General features: G+C 51.6%; 1 protein-coding gene across 2 annotated transcripts; it reads right to left on the reverse strand.

The window, feature by feature from the left end:
* Nucleotides 1–1,710: 1,710 nt before the first annotated feature.
* Nucleotides 1,711–20,004, reverse strand: STRIP1 (striatin interacting protein 1). 2 transcript variants are annotated; one of them, XM_068964294.1, is made up of 21 exons: nucleotides 19,825–20,004; nucleotides 17,061–17,130; nucleotides 16,267–16,341; nucleotides 15,710–15,844; nucleotides 15,190–15,310; nucleotides 14,351–14,419; nucleotides 13,216–13,322; nucleotides 12,981–13,108; nucleotides 11,587–11,769; nucleotides 10,990–11,207; nucleotides 9,943–10,008; nucleotides 9,772–9,835; nucleotides 8,628–8,699; nucleotides 8,062–8,136; nucleotides 7,773–7,870; nucleotides 6,422–6,548; nucleotides 6,024–6,124; nucleotides 5,212–5,278; nucleotides 4,555–4,659; nucleotides 3,718–3,922; nucleotides 1,711–2,572 (listed from the first exon to the last, which is right to left on the reverse strand). In XM_068964294.1, the coding sequence occupies exons 1-21, from the start codon at nucleotides 20,002–20,004 to the stop codon at nucleotides 2,325–2,327; spliced, it is 2,514 nt and encodes an 837-aa protein (XP_068820395.1). In that variant the 3' UTR covers nucleotides 1,711–2,324. The 2 variants fall into 2 exon arrangements, with proteins under 2 accessions (XP_068820395.1, XP_068820396.1); XM_068964295.1 differs by having other exon boundaries at nucleotides 11,581–11,769; nucleotides 19,825–19,993.
* Between the last annotated feature and the right edge of the window lie 510 nt (nucleotides 20,005–20,514).

The raw sequence follows: 20,514 nt of genomic DNA on the forward strand, positions 1-20,514 counted from the left end.
CTTGTTCCTGGTGCTGGAGCCCCCGCCTTCCCCTCAACAACTGAAGGCTCCCCTCGCCTTGCCCCTTGCCCAGCAGGAGGGCACTGGCTGGGAGCAACGGGCCCTGTGAGGCCCCCCAGACGTCTGTCTCCACCACATACTGCTTCCACTTGCTTTTCCGGCCAGCTCTCCATCAACTGTGAGCTTCTCAAGGAAAGTAAGAGCGTGGTGTCTTGTTCACCTGGACACTCAGGACACCCAGACCTGGCTTCAAATGGCCAGTCTGCCCAGAGCACTCTCTGTGGCCATGGTTAAGGCCTTTCCCCTCCCAGGCCAGCAGATGTAGGATTCACCTGCCCAAGCGTTACTGGCCCGTGCAGCTTTGATATTGTGTGTCCATTCTGTATAGATATATAGGAAGATATTTAGACCTTTGCAAACCAAGAGAGAAAATGGCACCTTTGTTAAGATGAAGCTTCAGAGGAGAGACTGGGGAAATAAAAAACCGGGAAGGAGGTCAAAGCCTCAGCTAGGTGGGTTCAGGGAGCCAGGCTACATGGTGAAATAAGAATGTGAAAATTTATCTTACTCAAACTGCAGTCTCAAAATACACACTTGCTATTGATCCTACTACAAAACAGCAGAGAATCCACAATGTACACATAAATTGTGTTGAATCCCCTTGTCCCGTGCAAGTTACTTTGTGGTAAAGGACAACTGCAGGGACCTTCCATCTCCTAGGCCATGTGACTGACATATGGAGCACACCGCTGGCTCCACCAGGCTGCTCATAATCACGCTGGTGAGTCAAGGCCTGTCCTGGAAGCCCAGCTCTGGGCCTGGACTGAATCTCAATGGGCAGGTACTGAATGGGGAGCGAACAAAGGGGAGAATTCCCTCAGAATACACTTCCTTTATAAGTCAAGACCCCTTGGAGACTTAGAAAAACCCCATACATGGCCTATAAATAAGATAAGGAAACTTGAAGCAGTTCTGAAAAGGGAACACCCTTTCCCAGCATCAGAACATAAGATCCTCAGAAGCAGAGCCTCAAGATCAAGCAAGGTGGAGGCAGACGTATCCAGGGACCTGAAGGCCGGAGGCAGGCTCCAGGAGGCCTCACACTGACGCTGGGCACAAAGGTGCGCCTTGCTGCTTCTTTAGCCACGTGGGCCTGCAGACCCTCTCTTTCCCAGGACTCCTGATGGTCTGCTTCCCCAGGCTCTGGGCACTTAAGTCTCCTCTCAGTCTCAAGCACCTGCCCAGTGAGGGCCCAGGACAGTCCACCCCTTCTCTGACCTGGCCCCTCCCCTCCTAGTACTGGAATTGGTTTGGCTGAGGCCAGCTCAAGGGTGTGAGCCAGAGAAACCTGGGGCTCCTAGTGGAATTCTCTCTAGCCCAGGGGGGTGCAGACAACTTATCACTTCAGCAACCCTGAGCCCTGGGGCTGGAAGCCCTGGAGCAAAACCAGACTGACTGGGACAAGAACACTTGGGCTAAGTACCAACTCCCCCTCTGCTTCCCCCTCAGATGGGAAAAGTGGGCAGTTTGGCAGGGACAAGGGAGTGATCTATCAATGCTGGCAAGAAAATCCACTTTCTAGAGCTGGAGGAGATGTTCAGGGGCCATGTTTCCTGCAGACAAGGCAATGGGCGTTGGTTTTGCTTCCTTTTAATGTAAACAGAATACACAAACACATTAAAAACCTCAACATGACACGAGAATACACAGATTTATATATAGATATTTACAAACCTTGCACACCAGGAAAAGAAAATGGCCCCTCCGATTAAGGGAAGCTGCTTCTCCTCCCCTAACCCTATCCAAAACCGAAGTGCTGAGGCAGCTGCAGGAGCCTCTGTAATTGCTTCTGGATGAAACCTAGCAAGAGGCTGGAATGACATCAGAAACCCCCAGAGCAAGGCCAAGATTCCACTCTAATCCCAAGCCCTCCTTCTCTGGCAAGCTGACATGCCAAGGATTTGTGTCTCAGAAGAGGGAGCATGACCCCTGAAATTCAGACACGGTGCATTCCCAGCCCATTCCAGCCTTCGGTGGAATGACAAAGGAGCTGCAACCAACTATGTCCAAGAGAGGAGGGCAAGGAAGAGTGAAGGAAGAGAGGATCTCAAGCAGAGAGATGGCCACTCCCGAGCAGGACCCTGGGAATCAAAGAGAAGCCAGAGCCAGACTTGCTCACCAGCCCAGCACTGGCTCGGAAGGGCACAGTAGGGATGTGCTGCCACCTGCAGGAGGAAGGGAGCACTGCAGCAAGGAACCAGGACAGCCCCTGGGGTACCTGGAGATCACCCCTTCTTTCATTTTCAGCCTCCCACCCAGGAGCCTCACTGCAGCAGCTCTTCCCAGGAAATGGGCTTGGAGAAGACCTCCCTTTCTAACCAGAGGTCATAGTTCATCTGGAAGTCCTCAGGGAGGTCCACCCGCTGGCCCAGGACACTTTGCAGGCAGTTATCCACAGGAAGAAAGTCGGGGTTGCTGTGGGCCCGGTCGTAGCGCCGGGCGTTGAAGCGCTCAATGTTGGCACGGAGGGCACACTCCTCTGCCTGGAAGTCCCAAGGCCGGGCATCAAGATCTATGACGAAGCAGGAGGACATGTTATGTCGAGAGCCAAAGCCTTGCGGCAGCTCCCCTTGGGGTCACTGCAGCCCAGGGCCATGCGGGCCTGGGCTTGGCCAGTTCAATGTCAACCAATAGCAGGAAACCTCCAAGCCCAACCCTCGGGAAGACTTACAGGACTTCTTTCCTAGGTACACAGGAAAGGTCAGGTCAAAGGGGAAACGCCAGAGCTACGGAGAAAGAGGCTACACAGCAGTTCATGTGGGTCTGCTGAAGGAAAGCCAGGAGGACAGCACACTTCTCTGAAAGTCACATTCCCCCTGGCTCTCCCAGGTAAGAAGCAGGAACCTGCAGATACCCCCGTTTGCTTATTCTCTCAAATCCCTGACCGGGTGCTGTGGGCCACCTTGCCTCTACAAATTCAGGGCGCTGGGAGTGCAGATGCGGTCACGTGGCCCTGGTGCTGTGGTCAGGAAGTCTAAGGGTGCGACAGCATGCTTGGGGATACCAGGAAGACCCACTCTGCCAGGGAGGCCAAGGCGGGAGGGGAGGAACATGTACAGAGGGCTACAGGGAGGCACCCTGCCAGGAGAGGGACAAAGTCCGGGGCAGGATGGCCAACGTGCTCAGAGCCCCAGGTGTGATGGAGGCTGGGCTGAGGAAGTGGACCAGATTACAGAGGACAGGGAGGGACCATGTGTGGGCCCTATGTGCTAAGAGTTTGGCTCTAATTCTTAGGGAAATCAGAAGTCAAGAGAAGGATTACACTCAGAGAGATACCACCACCGGGTCTGGGTTTTATAAATATCACTAGGGCAGTCTGAGGCACTGATGAAGGGAAAGGAACCAGAGGCAGGGAGGCCATTAGGAGCTGCGAGAATTTCGGTGACCAGAACCAAGGCAGCTGCGGGGGTGAAAGAAAGGACGAGAGGTTGGATAAAGGCTTGTGACAATTCCTGGAAAGGGAACCGGAGGCACAGAGAGGAGCAGGGATGACCACAGACAAGCCTGGTAGTCTCTCCAAGCCCTTCCTGGGCGTCCCATTCTGATGCTACAGAAGCAGGAGCGGGCACTTCCAGGTTGCTCGGAGGGAAACTTGAGAGCAAAGGAAGAGCTGTGACCGTGCCCCACTCCCTTCCCTCGCCTCACACGGAGCCTCACCGTTGCCGTAGGCCCAGTCGTCGTTCAGCCGATGCCGCACCTTCTGGTAGATGGCAGACATGGTCTTCATGTTGCTCTTTCGCCACTGCCGCCCCAGATACTTGGTCTGCACCTTGAGCAGCTTCAGCACGTACAGCTGCATCATGGCCTGCTTCACTTTCAGGGCCCGCTTCAAGATGGGGGCTGACTTGAACACCACCAGCATCTGGAAAGAGGCATGAGGGAGGCTGTGTTGAGCGCAGAAATAAATCCACTGCTGCCCCTCCGGGTTACAGGCAGGGCGACCAACTGTCGCAGTCTTCCTCAGACTAAAGAGTTTCTTGGGACATATGACTTCCACTAAAGTCTCCTGGCTAAAACTAGGCAAGTCCCAGGCAAACCTGCATGGTTGGTCACCCGAGTTATGGGTCGTTCTGGAATCTGAAGAAAGCTATGGAGTCCATCACCCAAAGTATCCCTATGTGCAGGTACATACAATTCCAGGGGGTTAGTGGGCCTCCCCACCTGAGGCATCCACAGACTCAGAGTTGAGACGATTCTCAGAACCCTGGTTATGTTACCAGTGGAGATTAAGAGGCTATTCAAAATTCCTTCTATATTACACGTGAATTTGTGTCAGTGCTTGACTGCGCCTCTTCTAGCTTCCAGTTCAACTCATCGAGGAACCAGGGATCCACCTCAACATGTAAAGATGTGGCTACAGGAAAGTTAGGTGAGGAGGATGCGGCTGCTCCAGCAACCCTGGGCACTCCCTGCCCCCACGTGAAGGGGACAGGACGGTGGGTGTCACTCTGCTTTAAGCTCCGGGACTCATGCCTGCTGGCTGTGCTGACTCACCATCGTCCTCGAATGCTTCCATTTTGTCAGCTTGTTCAAGATCCGAAGCAGATTAATACAAGAAAAGAGGTTTCTCCAGCAAAACTGGTTATTGTCACCTGCTTCCTGCAGGGAAAACCCAGCAACCATCATCTCCTGCACAGCTGCAGGCGCCCCCAGTTTCCCAGGCCCTCCCATATATGACCTCAGCACTGCGGGTCACTCCACGTGGGCACCAGGAACTCTCTCCTCTCCTCAGCCCAGGGGCATGCCATCCCAGAAGCTGGCAGAGGGTAGGGGGTGCTCCCGAGAATCTTCCTGCAGGGAACGTGGAGCATGACACTGGGGGCTCTGGCCTCAGGCCCCACTACCTGGGGCACCCAGGCTCCCTCAGAGCTGTGGCCCCAGAGTTCCAGCGTGGGGAGAAGGAAACAACTCGACCAGGTGAGCTCTGGGTCAGCAGCCCCTGAAGACCACAGTCCTGACAAAACAATTTCTAAATCCAAATGTTCCTACAAGGTCCCCTTCCTGGTCCTCCTATGCAATGTCAGTGCTTCAAAAGCCAGGCACTCAACAGTGAGCTGACCTGTGAAGACACCTTTCCCCCAGGTGAGGGGGCAGGCTCTCCAGTCCAGCCCTTACCCAGAGGAAGCACTGGGGCAGAGGCCAGCTACTCACCAGACTCTCGGCAGTCAGCTCTGGCAGCTCGTGCACCACACAGTGAGGGTAGTCCAGGACAGAGATGCTGCAGGGAGCAAGACAACAAGGCACCCACCATGAGCAAGGGCTGGGGCCTGGCAGAACGGCCGCTGGCTCCTGGCTTTCCTCTCTGGCGTGCCGAAGCAGAAACAGCAAACTGCCTTGTCTGCTCTACCCTGACAGGGAAACACCTGCTACGAGAGCGCTCGTAAGACCCCTTTGTAGCCAGAGACAAGCTTGTAATCTTGTGAGGGGTGGAGAGAGCATGGTATCCCTCACAGCAATAAACCTGGGGCTGGTGGTTGATTTCTCAAGGCAATTAATTTATGCCAAACCCCTCCTGGAGACTGTGTCTGGCTAACAGCTCAGCTTGTGGTGTATCACAGTGACAAGCAGTCAGTGTGAAGTACAGCTGGCACCAGGTGACGGGGTGGGGTAAGAGCAGACAAGCCATCACAGTGCACATGGCCGAGCTCCTGGGAGCAGCAGGCAGCCCCGCCAGGCTCCTCAAAAGAATGGGGGACACAGAAGGACTGAGGGCAGTACTAGAGCCCAGGATGAGAACCCTCCCACCCAGGCACAGACAGACTGAGCCCCCTATGTCACCAGACTAGCCAGACTCAGGTATGACAAACTGGCGTTTTCTATAGACCACGTCTCTTTCATCTTTGGGTCCTGACATCTGGTAGAGCACCAGCTTGTGGATGCTGACTGGGCTCAGTGGAAGAGGCCAGCTAGGAGCCCTGCCATCTGGCCATACCCACCCCTTCCTGATCCCTGGTCCTTATCACCTGTTCTTGGCAGTGATGTAGGACATAATGTTTTGATTGAAGAACTTTAGGATCAAAGGGATGCAGTTGGCAAACACCAGGTGCTGAGCCATGTACTCAAACTGAAAGCAACAGGAGAAAAAATAAGCATGCCCCTTATCCCCGGGACGGGGGAGCCTGCCAGGCTGCCGCCTATGAGGCCGCACAGAGTCGGACACTACTGGAGAGACTTAGCAGCAGCAGCAGTTGGGATTTCACCCTTTCTCTCGTGATAAAAAGCCTCGAGTAGAGGACTGTTTATCTGCACGTTTGCGCAGAGCTCAGGGAGGTTTGAAGGCCAAGCCTCTGTTCTTTGGGGCCGGAGGAGCGGCACTGCCCAAGGCCCTGACCCGTGGACAGAAGGAAGGGGCTGTAGATACCTGATAGACGTGGTTCAGCTTGAAGTGCTTTAGCAACAGCAGCAGGACGGCAGAAATGGCCTTAACGATGACCTCTTTGTGGCGGTTCACATCCACTCCCAGCTTCATGCTCTGCAGCACTGTGGTGCTAGAAGCACAACCCTGGGTGAGGCCCCAGCATGTGCAGCACCTCCTGCCTGGCGCTCCCAGGAGACAGGACTCCTGAGCCTTCTCGGGGCAGAGCTCCCACCTAACCCTCCACCCTAGGGACATCTCAGAGGTTAGGCCTGGCTCCTCCCACCCACCTCCCAAGCAATCTAGCTCAGTACACCTGACTCCTTCCTTCTGATGCCCCATAGTCTTAGCCTATTTCCCTGCTTTTCCTCCAAAACTGAACTTCTCATCTCAAGATCTTCCTTAGGCTTCTGCCATCATACGTACTTGTGTTTCTCAGAGCATGTTCTGTTGGAATACCAGCATATTGAGATGGCTCTTGTTATGGGGAAAAGGGGTTCGGAGTCAGATAAATTTAGGAAGCATTTACTTAAATCAGTTGCTTAATTTAGGAGTTAAGTTCTTAATTAAGGAGTTAACTATAAATCTTTGTAAGAGGAGATTTAATATTTGACTCTGGAATCCTTTTTCCAAGACCCATCAGATGCCCTGGCATTCTCTAACATCCCCTTTGGTGTTAGCCAACCCGCCTACTCCCTCACTGGCTGTCACCACTAGACTCAAGTGGCCAGCCCACCAGGGAGTTAGGCTCAGAGCGGGGCAGTCCTGGCAGGCAGGCAGGAGATCAGGTGCCCAGGTCCTTCTCAAAGTAGAACGTGATCTGAGTTTGTACTCTCAGATCAAAAACATGAGGTCAGGGCCTCAGGGAGGAAGAACCCCTAGAGATTTCACTATTACCCTGGGACGTTCAAAAATATTTTTCACGCCAGTTCACTGGTGAATAGTACAGAATCTACACCCAGCTCCAGTGGCTGATTTTTGTGCAGAAGCTTAAACTGTATGTCCTGAATGTCCTAATCACATAGCTTTCAAGGGAGCACTTGGGAAAATGTCAGACACAGCCCTATTCATTTAACAGAGGAGGAAGAGGAAGTGACGTCTCCTATTCACTCAGTTGCAGAGTTTACACTAGAATCCAGGCCAATTAGATGAAAGTGTCCCCACAAGCCGTAAAACTAATTATTTTACCCAGTACATTTTCTTTCTTCTAAACCAAGAATACCCTAAAGTTAATCTGCAGAGAAGCTGAGCTAATGTAACAGCAGCGGCAGCAGCAACAACAAAACAAAGAACCACCACCACCCAGCAAACACGTCCCCTTTCTGTACATCCTCAACACTCAAGACTTGATACTCACGGCATCTCCTCAGGCAGGACGTCAGCTAGGATGTTGATTGAGTCTGTTTTGGCCTTCGAGGTGGGAGCTGCAGCCAGCAGGATCTTTAGTAGCGCTATCTGGCAAGGAGCAGACATTCACACAGCATGGCTGAGAGGGCCCCAGGCAGCATAAACTCCTGAGAGGCGGTGCTTTTAGAGGTGCTTAGGGGGCAAAAGGAGGGGCTCAAGGACACCGGTGGCATGCTCTCAAGGCCTGTTGTGGGGCGGTGACCACATGGCAGGCAGAGCTCTCAGAGGTGCGCACTCACCATGTACTGTGGCAGGCTGGGGAGCAAGCCTTGGTAGAGAGTTTCTGCAGGGACCTGTTCAACTTCCTCTTCTCCCTTTCAACACAATGCATACAAGGGGCACTGATACAAAGCCTGGTCCTGACAATGCTCTCCTGAGCTAGCCTGCTAGCTGGCTGGAGGAGAATCTGTAAGTATGGACGTAAACGACAATGCTAATGATGATCACAAACTTTTAATAACAAAATGTGCCAGGTACTTCACTTGTAAAGACACAATGAATCCTTAGTACAACTCTATGAAGAAAGCACCATCGTTATTTCCATTTAACAGGCTAGGAAGGGAAAGCAGGAGGAGATCGAGTACCTTGCCTAAGTCACCATCCACCAAGGGGTGGAGCTGGGATTGAGAAGTAGGTGGCGGGCCCAGAGTCTGTGCTCTTACCCCTGCACCCGACACGCAGCAGCCCTGCAGCGGGAGCCAGACTGGGAGCTATGTGAGGGCAGGCCAGGATGCTCTGCAGCCTAGGCCTATACAGTGCTGGGAACGGCTGGGATCCTGTGAGCTGAGGAAGGCCCCCAACTCACCCCCGAGAGAGGAGAGCGGAGGTACTCCTCCTCCATCTGTGCCTGGACCTCTGCAATCGACGTGTACTTGTGCTAGAAAGAGAGGGAAAGAGACATTAGGGCAAACACCTCGCGTTCTCTGGCCAAATGCCCACACCTGGGAAAGACCCCATGCAGTTTTCTTCAAACATCATCTTCTCAAAGAGGGCTAAGTCACCACAGAGATCCTGAACTAAAACCCCAACCCAAAATATTTTTCTAAGCGGGCACCTGTCTCTTAAAACTAGTATAAAGAAAGCACAGAACAGGTTAGGGGGAAACAGGCAAATTAAAGGAGAGGAGGGGACTTGCAGATAGCTACAGCTATAGGAGGAAACTTAAAAGCAGAATCAAGGACTCAAGTACTCAAGAAGCCTAGCTGCCTGAGGCCCACCTAGTACTACAAATTTCGGAAATATATGTCAAAAACATATGAACACTTATATTGCAGATACACTCTTAGGGGACAGCCCTCTTCCTCACTGTACTGTTTCCTCCCATTGGAGAGACACGTGTGTACCAAACACCCTGGTCTCTCCCCACCGCCCCCCACTCACTCCTCCCCTTCCTGACTGGCCAGCATGGGGGGAGGAACAGGACAGTCTCACTCAACCTCTTTCTCTTCTCTCTTAAGGAAAAAGAAAAGCCTGTGCACTCTTCTGCTCCTTGCCTAGGCTGAGCAGGGCTCCAGCCCTCTCTGGTCTGGGCAGGCGAGTCTGCCTAACTCTGGAAGGGAGGTGTCAGGACACCTCCTGCAGCTGTGCTCCATATCACTCCATCGGCAACAAAGCTGGCATTTGAATCTCCACCTGCCTGCTCCTCTAACTCAACTCCCTGAACTTGGGCAAGGAAAACGGAGGCTATCTCCTAGGCCCCTTAAAACGCCAACTGTCAGTTAATATAATCTTTAATGGGTACCCCAGTAAGTACCCAATAAAAAACGCTCAGTTAAAATAAGTAAAACACATGAAAAAGTGTTTTCAAGGATACTGCCACTGTCCACCTATTCCTCCACCCCTGGTTCCTTCAGGCAGACAGAAGTCTAAAAAAGCTTCTCCCAACAGGATGGTCTCACTTTACTCACTTGGGACCAAACTAGGCCAAAAGCATACCTGAAGCCACCTACCTGTTTCAGAGTCTTAATGCTTTCGTGGATTGGCCTGGGCAGCCCCACCACTGTGTTCGTGTCACTGGAGAAGAACAAAGGCCCTGTGTTAGGTCTGGGCCTCAAACACCTGAGGCTGGGAGGGTGACCTTCCCACTACCTTTCTTTAAAAGGCACTCAGATCATACTCACCTGCCGAGAGTATAACCTATGAACTTGCTGCGGCTGGACTCGAGGAACATCTCAATGTCTTTCTCTCTGCCAAAAGAAAAGACTGTGGCTTTCTTACAAGTTATCTCAAGGGATTATGGTTAATAAAACACAGAACGTCCAGAAATTGTGAAGTCAAAGGAAAAAGTCTCCCAAATTGTTTTTCTTCTTGAAAAAAAGAACTGAAACCTTCAGACTATTTTAAGGTCCTTTACAATGCTGTTGGATCAATACTCTGAAAATATACTAAGTGTAACTAATTTACTCATAAAGTCAAGGTGCTACATCAAACTTAAAAGCGTACTTTATTCAAGCATATTTGATGTTAATAACAAGTCTGTCAACAGAATTTCTCAGATATTTATGAAATTTCCAATTTTAAAATGGGAATGAGCTGTAAACTACTCATTTTTTCATATGAGTCATATTGTTCTGTCTCAGACCATTAGGCTAGCTTGCATTTTCTGATGACTTGTTCTGTATTCCCATCACAGATCACTGAAAACTGGGGCTTTACTTAGATCAATAAAATGACTTCTATATCCTTTCCCATGTTCATCTGTTTCTTAAGTCGATGCCCTTTCAAACAGATTACATTTATAAGCATACAGGAACCTTCAAATCCATAGATTCACACACATGTGTCTCAAACATCTTAATGATGGTTCTGAAGAAATTCTTCCTTAATCTATAATTTTCAAATATACACAACCCCTGGGAGAGTGGAGATGGGTTTACTTAAATGTCCTTGTTTTAATTTTTTTCGTATTTCCTTTTACTAGCATCACGTCTACCCAAGAGCTAATCCACGTTACTGATTTGAGAGCCACGTAAGAGCCTCTTTTACCAGGCTAGCACCCTGACCCCCCAGGGCCAGCACTGGGCACTTCAAGAGAGGCTCATCCCAAGGCCAAGGACATCCTGGCCTTGCACAGGACCTCATGTGACAACTCAGGCCAGATGCCAGGCCTGCGGGAATGGTGACTCTGGTTTCAGGAGTGAAGAGCGCTCGGGAGGTCTGAGACGCACCTGACCTTGGGAGCCCACGGGAGCCCCTTCGGGCAGGTCAGCCTGTCGGTCTGGGGGTGCTGCGCTGGGGGAGGCATGACCTCATCCCGCTCAAGGGGGAACGTCTCCCCCTCCAGACTGCTGTCATCGTCGTTCTCCTCCTCCTCCTCTCGAGAGTCGTCGGCCTTGTAGGGGTCCCGCTCGTTGAAGGCATCCAAGTTGTCCTGCTTTATCAGTGCCTGAAAGCAGAGGGAAGGCAGGTCAGACAAGAGCCAACCAACGAACGAGAAAGGGGCACGGAGGCTGGAGAGGCAATTACATAGAAAGGTGGTAGGAAGAGAGCCAGGAGCAGTGGGAAAAACCTGAGAGCAAGTCACGGTCTTGGGCCCAAGTGACACATCAGCTCTTGCCCCAGAGTCCCTCAGAAGTGCCACGTCCTAAGCACCCACTAGATCCTGGCCCCTGGGCTGGGGACACAGTGTCCCTGCCCTAAGGCATGCACACCGACTCGTTGATCAGAGGGGACCTGCAACAACCTAGGGCTCATCCAGGGACCATGCCACTGCACCTGTGCACCCCAAGAACTCTCAGGAGTCATGGGGACCTTGTCGCCCTCACCTTGTGCTCCCGACGGCCCCGTTTCTGCTGCTGCTCAATCAGGTCGGAGGCAGAGGCCGGGGGTGAGGCAGCCCTCATGTTGCGGATGACCTTGATGCTGTCCTCAGGCAGCGGGGGGAGCCCCAGGATGGCGCGCTTCTCGGCCTTCATGCTCTGCAGCTCCTCAAAGCCGCCCAGAGTGCACTGCATCAGACAGGTGTGGAGCCAGGTCAACATGTCCATAAGCCAGTCCCTGTCTGTGTCAGGCTCGAAAGCATCTGTGACACCACATCTTTACAGAGACCACACAACCTCTGAACAAGGGACTCGGCCCACCTCCAAGAGAAGCAAGTGACATCATCATGGGAGAGGGGAAAGGGGGTCAGGGAGGAGAGACACACGGGCTGACAAAGCCTGGTGCAGAAGCACACGTGGCTCTGTGTGGCCCACAGACTCATCAAGTAACAACAAAGCTGCCTGAAGGGCCTTCAAGTTCTTAGAAAAGTAGGTGACACTCAAATGCTAGTCTTTCGAAGTTAAATTGGGAATACAATGCTGGGTGATCAAATTAAGAAAACAAAACACACAAAAAACTTCATCTAAACATCCCCCTACAAGTAAAACCCCAGTAGAGCTCAATGATTTTAGGCTGCTTCATTTCATTGTTTCTGAGCAATTCAACTGCTTTCCACTCTGGCTTCAATGAGGTTTCATAGGCAACCAACAGGCTTCTGGCCAAGATGAAATGTGTAGACTACTCTAAAGGGGCCTAAACTCATTGAGCTCTGGCTCCGCAGAGTTGGCCCATTATGGAAGATGGGAAGGTGAGGCCCAGGGAGAACAAGAGTACAGACTCCAGGTCCTCTGCTCTCCCAGCAAAAAGGACTCCTGGTTTGGCATGGGTCTGGCTACTGGGCATGGCCCCCAAGCCAAGGGTGATGGCCAGCCTGCTTTCCTGCACCCAATCCTTCCCTAGCTAGAAAAAAAGTAAGCTTTTACACCATACCCTGAGGCTAATGTAGGCTTAGGGCTCAACCTTTCTTCTTTCCAGTGACATCTGACTGAGGGGCCCCATTACACCAGCTTTAATCTTGCCTCGAATCATTTTACAAGCTCCAGGTTCAAGAGCAGCCTGTCTGGGGAGAAGGTGTTACATGGTTGCAGAAAACAGTTTCCAGAAACCATGGAACCAACCACCTATTCTGATTCAAACACCAAGTCCTCTTTGGCTGCTGTGAACCCAAAGTGACACTTTTTTGTCCTTTCCTTCCAGGACCCTTCTTTCAGAGTTTTTTTTTTTTTCAACTAAAGCAGTTATGTATTCATATAATTCAATATCCAAAAGGATACACAGTGAAAGTCTCCCTCTACCCCTGTCCCCTAGCACCTGAGTTCCCCTTCAAGGAAGTGCTCACCAACACTGTCTTCCAGAGCAGCAAGAGAACCTTTTTCATGGGGAAGTGAGGCGCATGGCCACTGCAAAATTTGGTCACCATCCCAAACAGCATGATGGCAAATGGCTCATTGTTGTACAGCGGGGAACCTGGGGGACACCAAGGTATCAGGGCCATCGGCAGCAACAGGACCCTCCCAAAGCCCTCCAGCCTCCGTTCCCAGGAGGGCCTCCAGCCAGGGCCTCCAGCGTCCTACCCAGCTCAGCCCTGAAGGTCTGTCGCATCGTCCTCCACTCGGCCTTATCACCCTCACACTCCTGGTGAACGGTCTCCACAATCAGGTACATGATGTTGAGCAAGACCCTGGGAACAAGAGGCAGCTCATAAGGGGGCAGGATGGGGGAATCAAGGGAGCCCCCCTTGCTTCCTCACATCCCACCTGACATGAGAAAGCCTGCACACAAAGGCTGGCTGGGGCGGGGGTGGAGGCAGGGGTGCAGGGACTGTAAGGTAGAAAACACTGAAAACTCAGTCCCACAAAACACCTGTGATGTTTCCTTCTTTGTCCTTGGTGCTAAGGTTGGGACCAGACCTTCTATTCTGTGTTTCTAGGGTATGAGTGCTTACTCAAAGCAGTGCTTAATAAATGGCTACTGAATGGATATCCAGATATGAGCAAGAATGGCCCAAAGCATTTACTACCCTAAGCTTCCTGGAATGAGAAAAACACAGAGGCAGGAGTGAGATGAGGAAGTGGGTGTTGGATCAGACAAAGTAGAGGATGGTCAAGATGAGAACAAGCAAGTGTTTACCCCGTGATGGAGAAGAAACAGTAGCGAACAGGACGATGGCCAGGGACCCTAACTACAGTAGGGAATGCCACCAGCATCTAATCTGAAAACTTCCAAATTCACAAAAAGAGGTGGATTCTAATCCTCACAAAAACGGAAAGGTGATCTTGCTGTTTAGCAGCTGCTAACCTTTGGACACAGCCAGGAAACATCCTGATGTTGTCAGGACTAACCCCATGCAGATGGGCAAGCTGTGCATGAAAAGCACAGCTTGTACATGGCTGACACAAGGAACCACATCACGTGCTTCATCCCAATACAAAAAGCCACTCCACCAAGCCTCTTGGCAGCAGCGTGGGTAGGAGGCCACACTTCTACTAAGTGGCTCCACCCTGGATTTCCTCTGGGGGTCTCATCCCAGGCCCACCCAGGGAGCCCTCAGTAGGGCCTGCTCATCATACACCGAGCCCATCACATCTGCAATTAGCGCGTGCAGAAGAACAGCACACACAGCGAGGAAACCCAGAGCGCCCGCCTCTGCCTGCCCTGCCCTCCTTCTCCGGCTATCGCTCAGGGAGCCCGGGGCGCTGCTCGCCTCACCTCAGGTCCGTGCTGTCAGCCAGAGAGATGGCTGGCTTCCTCACCGCACTGCTGCAGGCAGCACTGTTGCTTTGGGAGAGACGTGAGAGTCAGTGCCTTCCCCCAGGCAGCAAGAGAAGTGGTTCCCCCAGCAAGTGCTGCCCAACAAGGTGAGAAAACCCTATGCGATGCACTTAAACTGCACAAGAGCCCACAGGACCCAGTGGGCAAAAACTCAGGCCCTGAACCAGACTGCCAAGGTTGGAATCGTGGCTCTAACACTGCCTAGCCACGTGCCCTTGGACACTCAATTTCTCCATGCCATAGTTTCCTCATCTGCAAAATGGGGATGGTAACAGCAGCTCCGTCATTAATGAATTAGTATGTATAGTGTCCTTAGAACAATGCCTGGGACATGCAAGCACCCAAGGAGTGCTTTTACTATTGATGGTGTTTTCCTTAGATGAGCAACTGCTGGCCTGTCCACCAAACAAAGGACTAGTGGAGACAAAGGCTAGAGCAGGTGCTGTTTGAACCCACGTGTCAGCCTGTGCCTGGTCTCCTGCTCAGGGGAAACTCAAGGCAGCGTGCAGGTTCACAATGAGAGACCTTTATTTTTTTCTGGAGGAACACTGTAGGCCTGGGCAGGAGCTGCACTGTCTAATGAGCTCTTTGGTATGAGCGAGCTGCGGGGCCCCTCATTGGTCTTCAAGGTTTGGGTCAGCATCTCGCCTATTATTCAAACTGCCTGGTCAGAACAGAGCCCCATGCAGCCCATTTAACCCTCTCAAAACTGCTTAGTTCTGCAAGCTCTGCCCCTCTGCCCCCTTCCTCTACTTAAGCCCCTCAGAAGAACTCACTCTATTTCCATGTTCAGAAGCTCCACCAGAGCGTTGAAGGTGCCCACCTCCAAGAGCAGAAAGGTGTTGTAGCGCATCCAGGACTGAACCTCGGCCTCTGAGCTGCACTCCCCAAAGGTGCCTGCAGACACAGGGCACGGCTCGCTGCACCCCTGCCCGCATCTGACGGGGCAGCAGACACAGGGCACGGCTCGCTGCGCCCCTGCCCGCATCTGACGGGGCAGCGGACACAGGGCACGGCTCGCTGCGCCCCTGCCCGCATCTGACGGGGCAGCGGACACAGGGCACGGCTCGCTGCGCCCCTGCCCGCATCTGACGGGGCAGCGGACACAGGGCACGGCTCGCTGCGCCCCTGCCCGCATCTGACCCGGCAGCGGACACAGGGCACGGCTCGCTGCACCCCTGCCCGCATCTGACCCGGCAGCAGACACAGGGCACGGCTCGCTGCGCCCCTCCCTGCATCTAACTGGGCAGCATCACTGAAGCTGGTGTCAGGGGTCCCTGGGTGTCCACTCAGTACCTTGGGCAACATAGAGAATCGCCCGAGCCACCTTGAGCCTCTTCTCCCTGGCAGTGACCTCCAAGCCATCCAGGAGCCTCATGGCGTGGGTGCGGTGCTGGTTGGTGTCCAGCTCAGTCCACTTCTTATCTGTCACTGTCAGGAGAGAGACTGCTTAGACTGGAGCCCAGAAAAATCCTCCCAATGAAACAGACACCGTGTTAACCCATCAAATTCAGGACTGCCACAGGACCAGAAGCTCAGAAAAATAAATTACTCCTTATATAAGGGAGGAGGTCACACCACTGCCCCATGAATTTGAAGTGTGGTTGAAATACTGCTATTTTGGGTGCAATTTTAATTACATAAAGTTCCCCCCATGATACATACTTCTGAAAAGCCCCCACCAGGGTACCTGCAAGCCCACCCTACATGCCACATCCAGCCTTGAAAAACCATGGTTCAGCAGGCTTCTCTGGCCACTCCACGATGACTGAGGTCATTCAGATGACTAACAGAAACCTGCAGCTCTCAGGATGCAGGGTGAAAGGAGCCAAGAAGCAGGGGAATCATCTCACCGTGCATCCGAAAGTCCTCCTCAAAGCATTTTCGATTCATCAGGAATTCTGGTCCTTCCGTGTAGCTATAGAGCTCTGTCAAGAAAAAAGGTCATTATCTCCATGTCCAGGTCCCATCACAGGGCCACAAGTAGCAGAGAAGGTAAGGTGTTTGCTTCCAGGCCCACCTCTGTCCGAGTCACAGTGACTCCTGGACGATGCTATCTAATTACTAAGGGGTTCTCAGTGCTCTAATGTGCACAACAGAATGCTGACTACCCCTGCAGCCAATAACCAGATGCCAGCTAGGCATAAAGCCTGGCATTTCCAGTCCAATGCGCACTGATCCCACCATGCCATGCCAAAGGCTGACTGCCACCGTGAACATGTCTCTCTCAAGTGGCGTGAGAACAGGGCCTGTACTATGGAGGCCTGAGAAGCAGCTCAGGCTGATCTCATACTACATATGAGCAGCAGTGGCAACAACAGATGGGCACAGAGACAGACCCACTCACTGGCATTCCTCAGGACTCCTCGTTCGAGGAGAAACCACTGTCAGGGGGATTGTGTATGGCCAAAGAACATCAATGTCCACAGTGGGACTGGGCCACAGCCAATCGAGCTGACCATGTGGAGACGTTTCATAAAAGTAAAGGACAAGTCAAAGTTATGAGATACGAAGGGCTTGAATCTAATAGTAAGTTTCATATATATATATATCATTACTAGCACTAACTAGGAGATAAAATGAACTCCAAAATGATACTCACTCTCAATTTTATTAAAGACCAAATAATAGAAGGCCTCTGCCTTACCTGAGAGCTCTGCAGCCCACTTGTCTGTGTCAGCATACTCAAACTCCAGGTCTGGAGACTCAGAATAGCCCTGTTGAGAAAAGGAGAGTTACGTAAAAGATCACCACGAGTGTTTTCCAAAGGAACAAACACACACGCTTCCAGAGACTCCACTGTGTTACAGCACATCGCTGCCTTCACTGTTCTGACGTTTTCTCACAATGTTTTGTCTTCTGGGTTAGTTAGGCTCTCCCTACCAAGCCCTCTCAGAGCCCCTTGCACTACTCCTTCATGGCACTTATCATAACTCATAATTATACATGCGCCTGTGCGTCTGTTTAGTGTCCATTCTTCTCACCCATGATTTCACAATGCTCAGCACAGTCCTTGGCATGGATGACTGAATGAAGAGCATATACTCAAATAAAAACTTGTTGGATAAATGAACACTAAAGCTTCCATGTGTTCCATGCAGTGAAATGATCATTCCACATGGTACTAAGGCTTTAGAAGCCTCGTTTCTTTCTGGCTAGTGGGCTATCACGGAGAAGGCAATGGCACCCCACTCCAGTACTCCTGCCTAGAAAATCCCATGGACGGAGGAGCCTGGAAGGCTGCAGTCCATGGGATCGCTGAGGGTCAGACACGACTGAGCGACTTCACTTTCACTTTTCACTTTCATGCATTGGAGAAGGAAATGGCAACCCACTCCAGTGTTCTTGCCTGGAGAATCCCAGGGACGGGGGAGCCTGGGCTTCCATCTATGGGGTCACACAGAGTCGGACATGACTGAAGTGACTTAGCAAGTGGGCTATCAACAGCTCAGTACAAAATAAGTATTGACACCCTCAGTCTTCCTGCCTTTCTCTCAAATTTCAGTAAGAACTGACAGAGAAGGCGGCAGCTGAACAGAAATGGTTTCCCTCCCACACATAGGAGAGATTATGGCAAAGAATCTTTTTACTGCTGGAAATATGTGAGTACTGAGAATACACCATCTGGGAAGCCTTGTTCTGGGAAAAGAACAGAGGTGAAGAAAAAGGTAGTCCTCAGCTTAATTACAATCTACTTGGGAAGACAATGACCACCCACAAAATGACATAACATACCCTCAAATATGAGTAACATAAATAACTCTACTTCTTATTCAGAGGCAACAGGCTGCACAGTTTCATAAGTTCCCGAGCTTCAGTTTCTTCATTTATGTAATGAGGATGACAAAAATCTATCTTGAAGGTTTTTTAAGGACTAATTAAAACAATGCAGCACAGTGGGCTCTCGTCAAATACCTGCCTCCCTGTTCTGCAGGCACGCCTCAGGCTCCCAGCCTACTGATTTCAGCTTTGACTCAAAAGAGAGCTGTATCAGTATTTCTAAGAAAATAGATTTTGACAGGTCTCTCAGCTTAAGTGTGTTCACTGAATGACCTTCCATGTGTTGAATCTATATAGAAATTAAAGGGTAGAAGGTACATTTAATGGAAACACTTAGGAAAATTGTTAACTATTGAACAACTATGATGCCTCTGATGATGAAACTGGATTCATCCCTACCACTTTTAAAATCCTCCATACTTGAAAAATTATTAAGCAGTCACCACTGATGTGCAATCAGCCCATCATGCAAGGGCTACTAAAAGGTCGGTTTCATTGCTTTTTCAAATAATTCACTTCAAGCTCAAAGTGTATCTGACTGGAACTTGTCAAATTTTGATGTTTGACCAGAGGTTTGTTCTTGCCAACAAAACCAAGAGCTTGAGAGGTACTGATTTCAGGTGTCTAAAGATAGCATCATCAGTCAGGTATGACCTGATACATTATATCTGGACAAGAAAAAATGCCTTCTCATTAATAAGCATCTCACTGTTAATCAGCCTCAGGGCTGTCTCAGGTGAAAGAAATTTCCTAGTAAGTGCTCTGGGAACATGCTGATTAAGAAGCCCTAAAACGCTGCTACGTGTGTGTCTTCATTCATGAATTCTACAATGGAATGCAGTGGGAGTAATTCTTCAACTCGGGGTGAGGTGACTAGTCAGCTCCAGACTACGGTGTCTCCGGAATGGGAGGAACAGCCCACTAAACAAGAGAAGAGAGATGTTGAGCCTCAACGCCTGTTTAATTTATTTCTGATCTTTAACAGTTCAGCATCGGGTGGACTGGGCACACCAACCACCGGGCACTGTCTAACCGTGGCCTGAATCTGCAGTGGCTAAGCTCAGAGCAGAACAAGACTGCTCGCCTTTCCAACCATCGCGACCTACAGGCGCGTAGTATTGATACTATTAGTGCTAATTAATTAGCTCAGTCCTTCTCGGAGGTGCCTTCCGAACCCTCGCCAGTCCCTTCCCAGCCCACACACGCCCGCCACCGTGCGCCGCGGAACTCACAGGACCAGAAGCTGGAGATGATTAGGGGGTCTGGGGTGTAGCCGCCCCGCCCTCTAGAGCACACGCAGGTCACTGACTCTCACCCGAGAAATGGGGCAGGGGGCGGACTTCCCAGGGGCTGGAGCCCGGAGACCGCGCCCACAGCCCGGGCCTCAGAAAAGCCAACAGGGGCTCCGGGAGGTTCTCCCGGTCGGCAGAGTTCGGGGCGGGGACCCCAGCTTCACGCCTCCAACTCCCGGGGATGTCAGCTTTGCTTCCTGCTCCTTTCGCTGTAAATGACAACTCCCCTGCCGAACCCTCCAGGAAACCCAGCCTGGACCCGAAAGTGGCCCCGAAGTGGGGCCGGGGTCCACCGCCGCCGCCCTCCTGGTGCTAGCCTCGCCCCCCGAAGCTCCTGACCTCCGAGTCTTTTCGCTGGTTGCGGTTGAACTCTCGGGCTTTGCCACCAGGCAGGAGACCTCCGGCGGTCCGCGGTGCCCCAGGTGGAGGCTGCGCGGTTGCAGGCGGCGGAGGTGGCGGCGGCTGAGGCTGCTTGTTGTTCATGATCAGCGGGCCGGGAGTACCGGCTACCGGCTCCATCTTGGCGGCTCCACACCCCCGGCTCAATTCACTGACTGTGGCTGTGATGCAACTCTCGCGTGATTTCCTCCCGGAACGCGCCCTGGTCGCCATATTAAGTGTGGCGGCAAATGCCAGCGCCATCTTGACTGCCCAACACCTCGCGAGATTTTCTCTGTTTGTGAAATCTTACCCTTCTTGTGGTTTCTGTTTCGGTTCCAGTTTAGAGATCGCAGTTTTATCTGCAAAGCCTCGCTGACCCCCTCAGCCAGTTTAGTGGAACCCCTCTCTTTCCTTTAACATCGCTTTGCACTTGTTACTTTCACAGATCTGTCCAAAGCTTGCGGGATATTGTAGAGAACAAAATGGACACGATCCCAGCCTTCATGGAGATTACCTTCACGTGGGGGAGATGTGGGAAAGGAATGAGTAAATCAATGAAGCAATTACAGTTATGACATTCTTTTAATCATTCATTCAACGAACATTTAATGAATGTCTCTTAGACTAAAGGCAGTGCAAGAGAATGGG

Source organism: Capricornis sumatraensis, chromosome 2 (assembly GCF_032405125.1).
Source record: "Capricornis sumatraensis isolate serow.1 chromosome 2, serow.2, whole genome shotgun sequence".
NCBI classification, from domain to species: Eukaryota; Metazoa; Chordata; class Mammalia; order Artiodactyla; family Bovidae; genus Capricornis; species Capricornis sumatraensis.